The sequence below is a fragment of the Triticum dicoccoides genome, chromosome 5B (genome assembly GCF_002162155.2).
Source record: "Triticum dicoccoides isolate Atlit2015 ecotype Zavitan chromosome 5B, WEW_v2.0, whole genome shotgun sequence".
Taxonomy (NCBI): domain Eukaryota; kingdom Viridiplantae; phylum Streptophyta; class Magnoliopsida; order Poales; family Poaceae; genus Triticum; species Triticum dicoccoides.
This window is the reverse complement of record NC_041389.1, coordinates 596763525-596775331: the sequence shown is the minus strand read 5'-3', so window position 1 is coordinate 596775331 and position 11807 is coordinate 596763525. Positions and strand designations below refer to the sequence as shown.

General features: G+C 47.7%; 1 protein-coding gene across 2 annotated transcripts in view; it reads left to right on the top strand.

Moving 5' to 3' along the window:
* The first annotated feature begins 8585 nt into the window (after window positions 1–8585).
* LOC119311916 (casein kinase II subunit alpha-2-like) overlaps window positions 8586–11807 on the top strand; it is an 8707-nt gene continuing 5485 nt past the window's right edge. The window contains exon 1 of one of the 2 annotated variants that reach the window (XM_037587633.1): window positions 8586–8687. In XM_037587633.1, the coding sequence (XP_037443530.1) occupies window positions 8602–8687 (86 nt within the window). In that variant the 5' untranslated portion in view covers window positions 8586–8601. Of the gene's footprint in view, window positions 8688–10327; window positions 10626–11807 lie in introns of those variants that run through there. The other variant, XM_037587632.1, reaches the window with a different exon arrangement.

Sequence of the window (11807 nt, the reverse complement as noted above, 5' to 3'; positions counted from 1 at the left end):
AAGTACCCCTCCATTTTTTTAGTCTGCATATAATATTTGGTCAAATTCAAACTTTGTAAAGTTTGATCATCTTTGTAGAAAGAAATATCAACCAACATCTAGAATACTAAAACTATATGGTATGAAAATTAATTTCATGATGCATCTAACAATCTTTATTTCATATTGTGAATTTTTATATTTTTTTTATAAACTTAGTCAAAGTTAACAAAGTTTGACTTTGACCAAATTTTATTGCAGACTAAAAAGAAACTGAGAAAGTACTCAAACTTGCATCAGAATGGGTTTAGGATGCCTGCCATCTTGAGAACTGATTGGCTTAATGTGATAATGTCATCAAAGCTCTCAAGTGCTCAACTAGGACACGCTGGGACAGAACATGCCCATCCGCCATGAACCTGTAGAGTTCGGAAAATTGCTGCCAAGTGTGTTCTTCACTGACACAACGAGCGAACGGGAAGTGGCCGCCCATGACTAGTGGCGGGCCTAGAATCTCAACACAAGGGTGCCAGAGTTCAAAATTTTTGTGAAAAATTACACTACAGAATACAGATTGAACTTGAGCTAAACATTATCATAATCTCAACAAACAGTCCCAGAATAGCATTAACTTGTTAGATAATTAGTGACAAGTACATAGTACAAAGTATTTTGCATTTTCAGAGGGGTTGCATGCCCAAGAGTTTGCAAAAAGGTGTGGCTAGGTCTCTCACGACTGAGACTTAGTCACTGTCAAGTGACATAACCTGTAAGAGAAAAAAACAAAAAAAAAATTGCATGGACCTCGTTGTATGATCTCGTTAATATCGCATCTTAAGTCTCAGTCGACTAAGATGTAGCAAGACTGTGGTGGGGTTCTGCACACAATTTCTCGAGACTATATTATCGTGCTACTTGTAATCCTCTCCTTTAGGTATTCAGACAATAAATGCACTCTGCGCATCGGAAACCAGAGCATCCATGAGTGGCGCTAGGCGCATGTATGTTCGCAACTTCGCTCGTCGGCTGCACAAGTGCAAGACTCCAGCTCTATTATTCAAGCTGGACATCAAAAAGACTTTTGACTCAGTCCGATGGGAGTATGTCTTGGATCTCATGCAACACATGGGGTTCCCTGATAAATTCAAAAATTGAATTGCGGCATTGCTTTCGTCCTCGTCCTCGCGCTTCCTCCTCAACGGCCTGCCTGGCCCCCCCATCAGGCATGGACGTGGTTTTCGCCAAGGAGACCCCATCTCGCCTCTGCTCTTCGTGCTCGCAATTGACCCGTTGCACAAGATCCTCGACTTGGCTACGCGCAAGGGAATCATTCATAAGATTCGTGGCCGAGGTATAGTGGTCAGAACCTCCCTCTATGTGGATGACACCGCCGTGTTCATGGCGCCAATTAAGAGTGATATTGACAACCTTGCAACCATCTTAAAAGGCTTTGGATACGTCACGGGCCTTTGCACCAACTTCCACAAAAGCTCTGTCGTTCCCATTCGATGCGCTAACCTGGATCTTGTGAGCATTCTCAGCAGCATCCCGGCGACCAGGGCGTTTTTCCCTATCAAATACTTGGGCCTCCCGCTCTCGGTTTGGAGACTGAAGAAAGTTGACTTCCAATACCTCCAGGACAAGGCGGCTGGAAAATTGGTCACCTGGGATGGGCAGAACATCACCACTATTGGGCGCACGGCCCTTGTTCGATCTGTCATCACCTCTCAGGCTGTGTACTCCATCACACCACTCATTGTCCCTCAAGATTCCCTTGACAACCTCAACAAGATTGAGCGAGCTTTTCTTTGGTCCGGCTCTGACAAGACCACCGGTGCCAAATGTAAAGTCAACTGGGACATGGTATGTGGCCCCACCAGCTATGGGGGTTTGGGTGTTCTTAACACCGACAAATTTGCTCGTGCTTTGAGGCTCAGATGGCTTTGGTTTGAATGGAAAGAGCCGTCCAAGCTCTGGGTCGGCCTGGGCAACTCTTGCACCGAGGAGGACCGTGATTTTTTCTACGCCTCCACTTCCATCATCGTGGGCAATGGGGCCAAAACGCCTTTTTGGGACTCCCCCTGGCTGCTTGACCGCAAGTCGAAGGACATTGCACCTCTCGTCTTTGAGGCCTCGAGGAGAAAGAACTGGAAGGTGCGAGAGGCTATTACTGAGAATGCTTGGATGCTTACGATCAGACGAGACATTACCATCACTGGCCAGCATGTGCAGGAATTTTTCACCCTCTGGCTGCTCATCCATGACATACACCTCGACATCCACTCTGAGGATGACATCATTTGGAAGCACTCTTCGGACGGCTCATATTCGGCGTCCACTGCATACAAGGCACAATTTCTGGGTTTGACGCTTTTCCCCATGGACTCCATGGTCTGGAAAATGTGGGCGCCCCCAAAGGTCAAATTCTTCTCTTGGCTGGCCTTACAAGATCGGATTTGGACCGCCGATAGGCTAGAGTGACGTGGCTGGGACAACTGCGGTCTTTGTCCGCTCTGTAAGCAGGTGCAGGAGTCGGGCGTCCACCTATTCGCCAAATGCCGCTTCACCTTGAGGCTTTGGCGGATGCTCATTGACAAGTATGGGCTTGCGCATCTGGACCCTTCTGACTGGCACCTTGAGGATTCCCTCCTCTCTTGGTGGGATAAGCGCACCAATTCGAGCATTCCGGATCGTCGAGCCATGGCCTCCCTTACCATGCTCGTATCCTGAACAATTTGGAACGAAAGGAACGCTAGAGTCTTCCGCCACAAAGAGACGCCGCCGCCAATCCTTCTCAAGCTTATTATAGATGAGGCCAACCTATGGATTACTGCAGGGGCTAAACAATTAGGAAAAATTGTATCGCACGAGTAATTGTCATGCCGTACTCCGGCCTTGTGTAACTCTACAAAACTCTATTCTCCTCTACTTTAATAGACGAGGCAAATCTTTTGCCTCCGTTCGAAAAAAAAAGGTATTCAGACAATATGTATTAGTATACTCGACTACGATTTAGCAAATCGACATTTATTTCACGCAATAGAACTGTGGTTACAAAGAAAGCCAGGCAGACGGATGCATCTAAATCGTGCCATGGCTCGAGACCGGTGTACCCTAGATCTAAATAGACACGGACGCACGTCGACATGAGCCAATTAGCATGCAAAAACAACAGCGACAATACAGGTGCTACTAGCAGAAATATATCAAGCAGTCGAAGAAGGACGTTCCTAAATCCATGCATCTTTCGAGGCAGCTTTCATCTTGCTTCAGTTCTCGTTCGGCCTCCACCTTCGCCGTCGTCAAGGCGCGGCGGAGCTTCCACTGGCAGGTGACCATGCACCGTTGCCTCTCGCTCTCATCGCCTCCGCGCTTCGGGCAGTAGGCCGGGCAGCCCGTTACACGGACGTTGTCTCCGGCGCCGCTCTCCTCCACCGGAATGATCTCTCCCGCCGCCTTCTCCCAGCCGCCGGCGCCGGTGCCGTCACGCAGCTGGAGCGCGCGCCCGCAGACTGAAGCGCAAATGAAGTCGGGATCGCCTGCCTCGAGGCATTCACGAAAGCAGATCTCTTGTCTGGACTCCGTCTCCGCCGGCGTCACGGCCAGCAGCAGAAGCCCGGCGAGCAGGAGACACCACACAATGCCACCCTTACGCTTGGCAGCCATGGCTACTGCCTGCCAGCACTTTACTTGGCTACAAAGAGATTAGAGATAGCACCGGGTGAGGTGGGCATGGACGGGCGAGAAGATGCGGTATATATGCACGGCGAGCGGGCGTGACAACGTGCACCGCGAGATGCGCGGCCTGGCATCCAGCCGACGGTTGCGCGAGGGCACGTGGGCGCGCACGGCGTTTTTCCGTGCCCCGACGAGCTGACATGGGCTCGTGTTCCGGAGCACTAATACCATACTTTTTTCAATCGTTTGGGAGGCAGATGGATACCGATGGGCTATCATCTGATCCATGGGTGGAATTTAAATTCAGAAGACGGAGGACAGCTCCCCGTGCATGAGAGAGGAGAGTCGAGGTTAACCAATTGCTTCCGATCAGTCCACTTGCCTCTAAGTATCGCGTGCGGTGTTCAATTACCTGCATCTAGACTTGCTTCGATTAACCTCAAACAGGTAAAAAATAGAGGTTTTCTACGGTGCCCTGTACCGCTAGGAGCGGTGAGTAGTATAGATTGAAGGGATCGCCTAGAACTCAGCTGACTGAGACGTAATTTGGTCTCAGTCAGCTGACGTCAGCTGACGCATCCCTCAGCCACCCGCTCGTTTCCATCGTCGTCTGGGTTGTTTTTCTGGGCTGGGCGACATCCTTGTGGGTTGTCTATGCTTTGTTTTTCTTTTTTTTTTGGCTGGGTTTGAGTTCATTTGCTGGGCCTCGTAGTACTTATTGTTTGATGCTGGCTAGCTGCCTAGGCCCGTCTCTCTCTCCTTGGCTCGCAGTCTCATGCAACTTACTTGCGAGTCGATGGGCAGCTTGCAACTTGGGGCCACGACAAAACACACACACACCCTAGTTGCGAGTCGATGGTCAACTTGCAACCAGGGGTCCTCAACAAACACACGCACACATATATCCTTAGTTGTGAGTCGATGGTCGACTAGCAACTGAGGCCACGACAAAACACACACACACACACACACCCTTGTTGTGAGTTGATAGTCAACTTGCAACTGGGGGTCCTCAACAAACACACACCCCCTAGTTGCGGGTCGATGGGCTTCATGCAACTAGGGACCCTCCACACACACACACACACAATAACAACAACAACAACAACAACAACAACAACAACAATGATTGACTTGCAACTGGGGCACGGATGCAAGTCGATGGTTGAGTTACAACTGAGGCAAACTACAAGAAAATGCAACGAAAAATAACCTAGTTGCGAGTCAATGGTTGACTTGCAACTAGGGAACCTAAAAAACTACGACACATCCCAGTTGCGATGCGAGTCGATGGTTGACTTGCAACTGGGGCACGATTGCGAGTCAATGATTGAGTTGCAACTGCAAACTAAAAAACAAAAAATAACCTAGTTGCGAATCAATGGTTGACTTGCAACTGGGGCAACTACAAATCTACAACACATGCCAGTTGAGAGTCGATGGTTGACTTGCAACTGGGCACGATTATCAGTCGATGGTTGACTTGCAACTTAGGCGAACTACAAGAAAACAAAAAATAACCTAGTTGTCAGTCAATGGTTAACTTGCTACTGCCCCCGCCCTCCTAGTTGCAAGCCAAAGGTTGACTTGCAACTGGCGCAACTACAAAAAACCTAGTTGCGAGTCGATAGTGGACTCGCAACTGGGACCGCTAGTTGCAAGTCGATGGTTGACTTGCAACTAGGGTGCCTTCAAACTATGAAAAACTCGCTCCTAGTTGCGAGTCGAGGGTTGACTTACAACTAAGCCGGCTACAAACTATGACCTAACCTTAGTTGTGACATGAAGGTGGACATGCAACTGGAGTACTTGCAAAAAATGCCACAGTTGCGAGTTGAGGGTTGACTGGACACTGGGGACAGTTTTGACTTGATGATTGATTTGCAACTGGGACAAATTACAACTTTGAAAGAAAAATTGTTCGTGAATCGAGGATGGATTTGTAAAACTGCGCAACTGAAACTATAAAAAATCCGATTGCTAGATGGCTATTTGCAAATGAGGTGACTACAAACTGCAAAAAAGGCCAAAATCCGGAGTCGAGGGGTTTACACTTGCATAGACAGTAGAAATTTGATATGGAAAAAGTGCATTAAACAAAAAAGGTAAAGAAAAAAAATAAATTGGCTAATAACAAAAAAGGACACTGATGACATGGGCAAAAAATTACATACCTAAAAATGATTAAAAGAAAAAAAGTAAATGGTGAAATATATCTAAACAACTTCTTCTGAAAAATGACATGAACATGAGGGATTGCAATATCAAAAAAAAACTCACAACCATTGGCCATTGTGCAAACTTCCTTCACTTCCGTATGCACAAGACTGAGCCTATGACGACGTGAGCTCAACACTTAGAGCTCAAAACAAACAAAGGCCGGCCCAACAAAAAAAAACAAGAACCAGCCCGCCCCGTTGTAGCCCTCCGTCCGTAACAACGCGACACCCACGATCGCGAGTCGAGCGGATAGCTCGTGCACTAAATTAAAGACACGTAGATCCGATGGTTAAACACTTAGATTTGAGATCACTAAAAAACATCTAAATGTGAGTTAGCCATTCCGTTAAAAAAATCCCATCCAACTAGACTTAGTTACAAGTATTTACATATAAGGAATTTTTTTTAGCAAAAGGTAAAGAAAATGTTAAAAAAGAAAAATCAAATGATAACAACAACAAAAAATACAAAAAATAGGACAAAAGATAAGTCACGTGAATCAATGCGCTGGTGCATGTCGCTACAGCTTGGACAAACAGGCCGACAAAACAAAACGACTTGGGCTGCCGTGCCCGCGTCCCTGCACGAGAAAAAAACAGCACGCATGAATCTCTGCATCTTTAGATCGGATGGCTAGAGATGTGAATGAGACCAATTTATTTCTCAGCTAGCTGAGTTTTAGCAAACCCGTAGATTAAATCTGGCCGTTGAAGCCGGCTTTCCCGGCGACGAACCAACCCATTCCCGAGCACGGTCAGCCATCGATGCAATGAAGTATGAACTACAGTGATTTGAGGCGGTCGGCAAAGATGGCCGCGGTACTCATTCCTGGCGGCGGTCATCGCTTGCTCGCCGATCACCGCCAGCGCCGAGAATTTCTTGTCCGCTTCTTGCTCGAGTCGCTTTCCTCTCTCGTGAACGGGGAAATTATTAGATGCTCCCATGATACACACTCCTGGACCGTTGGATTTCAGATCGGATGGCATCTAAAGAGCTGATGGATCTGCTGAACTTCTGTGCAATTTTCAGACTCTCAAGGGATTTTTGCAAAAAATCACGAGCTCGTGGGAGCCGTCGGATCACAGACCCAGGGGCCCCCAAATGCTCGTATCACCTTACCACTTGAACACCCGAAGCACTTGATATCTTCTCCTCTTGAACGCATCAAACGACTGGAAGGGTGCTTCTCCGATTAATCCATACCGTGGAAGGGCCAAAAGACAAAAAATCACAAGACATCATTTTTTTTCCTCACAAAACACATTTACAAATGCAGATGCTTAATACACGCACGTATCTCATTCTTATAAGCACCTCCGAAAGACTGAGCCGGCGAGTCTTAAAATTGACAAAGTCATCATAAGAGCCCGTCTCCCACTGAAGAATATTCTGCCTTTATGTGTCAAACCTGGTGGTTTGACACTAATGGGTTGAGAGTACAACCACCCATCTAATCATCTCCAATCACAGAGTGGTGGGGTGTTGTCGACGTTGCTGGTGAGTGTTGCAATCGCAAGGCGGCGAAGCTGCGAACCGCGATGATGATGGCTTGGTGTTGCGAGGGCGGCGGTAGTGAGCGTTGGTGCTGCGACGAGGGAGGCACGCGTCGCAAGCCCCGCACAGCAGCACCACGACCCCAACTTTGCATTGTCGCAAGGTCTAGTGGCCGGTGATTCCAATGGTGGCGCTACGAGCTCATCGATGGGTGCTTCAATCTCGCCGACCGCAAGGATGGTGAGTGTGTGGCACCGTGGAGTTGCGAACGATGGCCACAGAGCGGCGAGCGGCGAGCGACGCAGGAGGAGGGTAGATGCGTGCGGAAGGAACATGAAAACATAAATGACGATCTAATGCGAATCAACCTGTGGTTGGATGGTTAAAGGAACAATGGTATTTTCAGCCCACCAGTCCAAGTCCTGGTGCTCGCATAATTTCTGGATTTATTTCAGAATTTTCGACGATGCGCTTTCAGTGGGAGGAGACGTTCTTGTCGACGACGAGGCGCCTACGGTGACTTCGAAAATCTCAAGATGATATGACGGCTCAGTCTCTCGAAGGTGCTCATAAGGGTAAGGTGTGTGTGTTCATATGGGTGAGTGTATGCGCGTATGTATGAGCGTTTTCCGTTTGTAATGTGTTAAAAAAATGACGATTTGATCGGACGGCTAGGACGAAGGTCATATGAGTGCTCGTGATACGGGTAGGTCGACCGACGACCATGATTCAAACCAAAGACATGGGTCATGCTCCCTTCGTCCGGAAATACTTTGGCAGAAATGCATAAAAAATGATGTATCTAGAACTAAAATACGTCTAGATACATTCATTCCTACGACAAGTATTTTCGGACGGAGGGAGTACCACGCTAGGTAGATTCAATGATTCAGCACTAGGCAATAATAAACCCACCTGTCAGTGACCCAGCACGAGCAGATTCCAGAGTCTCCGTCCCACTCCACCTCTTTCTCCACGCCAAAACTAAACTAAAGAAGATTCATCCTCTCACTTAATCTCTCCCTCCTCCACCCACCTACCCCCAGCCGGAAACCCTAGCTTGCCCTCGCCGCCGGCGATGGCCGCATGAACGATGCCCCCCCGACGAAGCGCCCGCCAGCCAGCTCCGTAGTTCGAGCCGCCGCCGCAATCGTCGTAGCCGCCCTCTCGTCCTCCTTCGTCGCCCCGTCCCCTCGCTGCACTCCGGCCGCCGCGGGATCCAGGCCCAGCATGTCGAAGGCGAGGGTCTACACCGACGTCAACGTGGTGCGCTCCAAGGAGTACTGGGACTACGAGGCGCTCACCGTACAGTGGGGGTAAGGCACTGACGTCATGTCCTTCTATCACTCGGATCAAGCACCAAGAAAAAAAACAATGGTGGGAAAACAAATTACTGTTGGGCAATTGATAAAACTTCAAATACTCATGACGATATCCAGGCAATGATCATTATATAGACATCACGTCCAAGATTAGTAGACCGACTCCTGCCTGCATCTACTACTATTACTCCACACATCGACCGCTATCCAGCATGCATTTAGTGTGTTAAGTTCATGGAGAAACAGAGTAATGCAATAAGAACAATGACATGATGTAGACAAGATCTATTTATGCAGAAATATACCCCATCTTGTTATCCTCAATAGCAACGATACATACGTGTCGGTTCCCCTTCTATCACTGGGATCAAGCACCATAAGATCGAACCCATCACAAAACACATCTTCCCATTGCAAGATAAATAGATCAAGTTGGTCAAATAAAACCCAAATATCAGAGAAGAAATACGAGGCTATAAGCAATCATGCATATAAGAGATCAAAGAAGACTCAAATAATTTTCATGGATAAAAACATAGATTTGATCATAAACTCAAAGTTCATCGAATCCCAACAAACACACCGCAAAAAGGGTTACATCATATGGATCACCAAGAGACCATTGTATTGAGAATCAAACGAGAGAGAGGAATTTTTCCCTTCTCCATCCCTTGGTGGCTAGGGCAAACTTTCCCCAACAGACTTCGCCAGTGAGCCCCGTGGATTCGCCTCCTCTTTGCTTGCCGCTCCGGCGGCCGGTGGCAGGGAGGGGAATCCCGGTGCCTCCGTTTCGGCTAGTAGTTTAGGTTAGGGTTTTTTTAGTCCTCGCAGGTGCAGCACTCGGGTGGATGGCGGCGCTTCTTCTCCGAGTATGTGTTCTGGGCTTGGATCCTCATCGAGTTCGTCCATCTGAACGTAGATTCCCGTCGTCTTCTTGGGGCGGTGAAGTTAGGGTTCCTCATTGTGTGGCGATATTTGGTGTCAAATGCTTCCGATCTATTCAAGGGTTCAACGACGACGACTGCGTCTCCACGACGCTGGTCCTTAGGGGCACGTGCACGAAGACTTCCCGGCTATCATCGACAAGGTCAAGCCGGCTCTGATAGGGGAGCGGCGACAACTACGCATTGGCGGCTCGTTCTGGCGGTGGTAGTGATCGTTCGATGGTCTCAGTATCTTGATATGATTTTTATTATGTTTAAGGTACTTTGTACTTCCGGTGAACTCTGATAATAGACATGAATTATTTTCACATAAATAAATAAATATACTGGACTGGTATGGAGCCCACCAGCCCAGCCAAATACTCAAAAAAAAAAAATACTTCAGTATTGATCCACAGCCACTCAGCCAGGCATGCACCAGGCGTCCCGAAAGAGATAGCCTGGCCAGGCTAACAACGATGCCACACGGATGCCAGGCAGGTTCCAGGGAAACTTGTGGCCAGGCACGAGATGGCCAGGGCCAACCAAACCCTCAATGATCTTTGCCTAAAACAAAAGAGGCAATAATAAAATAAAATCCACCTGTCAGTGACCCAACGCGAGCAGATTCCAGAGTCTCCGTCCCACTCCACCTCTTTCTCCACGCCAAAACTAAACTAAAGAAGATTCATCCTCTCACTTAATCTCTCCCTTCTCCACCCACCCACCCACCCCCCAGCCGGAAACCCTAGCTTGCCCTCGCCGCCGGCGATGGCCGCATGAGCGATGCCCCTCCGAGGAAGCGCCCGCCAGCCAGCTCCGTAGTTCGAGCCGCCGCTGCCGTCGTTGTAGCCGCCCTCGCGTCCTCCTTCGTCGCCCTGTCCCCTCGCTGCGCTCCGGCCGCCGCGGGATCCAGGCCCAGCATGTCGAAGGCGAGGGTCTACACCGACGTCAACGTGGTGCGCCCCAAGGAGTACTGGGACTACGAGGCGCTCACCGTCCAGTGGGGGTAAGGCGCTGACGTCACGTCCTAATCATCAGCCATTAGCTAATTTCTGTGTTCACTTTGCTGATGGCTTGTATGCTTGTGGATTTCGGCTAGTGCTTGCTGTGGATTATTAGTTGGGGCTGCAAGGTTAGGCGTGTGTTCAGTAGGAATTTAGTGAGGTTCGCGGATTTTTCTTCATCCCTGTCAATTGCAGGGTGTGATTGCTGATTAGGGAATTGCAGTTTGTCTGTGCGTGCGTGCACTCGAGAATACGAGCAATATAGTCCTTGTGTTCTTATAAAACCGCGTGTTAAATATTGCTTTGGTAGCTTCTGCATAAAGCATATGAAATTAAGAACTTACTTTGGGCAAATAACCTCGAGTTAGACTGGTTTTTGATATTCCCATGTCCTGATCAGAAAGGTTTATTGAAGAATGGGGGTTTTCTGTGTAGTATACTGCTTTTGACCTTTTCTAGCACTATCTTTTACCCAATATTGTTAGGTATTCTACTTGAAGTTCATATAATTGTCTCACATAAAACCGCGTGTTAAATATTGCTTTGGTAGCTTCTGCATAAAGCATATGAAAGTAAGAACTTACTTTGGGCAAATAACCTCGAGTTAGACTGGTTTTTGATATTCCCATGTCCTGATCAGAAAGGTTTATTGAAGAATGGGGGTTTTCTGTGTAGTATACTGCTTTTGACCTTTTCTAGCACTATCTTTTACCCAATATTGTTAGGTATTCTACTTGAAGTTCATATAATTGTCTCACATTTGTTCTTTTTCTCACCATGGAAATATGCAACAAAAATTCACCTAATTCATTTGGACATGCCAAGATATACGCTGTTCTTACTAGTCCACCTCTTTCCAGTAACCGCTGGGGTCCTTCTAGTATACTTGAAATTTGTGTTGCAAGCCTGCGGTAGCTCCAAGCAACCACAATAATCTACTTGTATTGTCCATCCTATTGAGATAATCAAAATGTTTTTGTAATGAATAGGCAGAGCTCCTGCTGGTTTCTCGGGAAAAAAATCATCATATTTGATGTACATCATGTGATACCAAGTGTATATTTGAACCTTCTAAAGACTGCGTTTGTTCAATCGGTACACTTGTATTTTCTTTCTCTGCGTTAACTTAGGCCCAGTTCTTTTGACAACCTATGGCAGGTTATGGAATAAGCCGCACTCTCTCC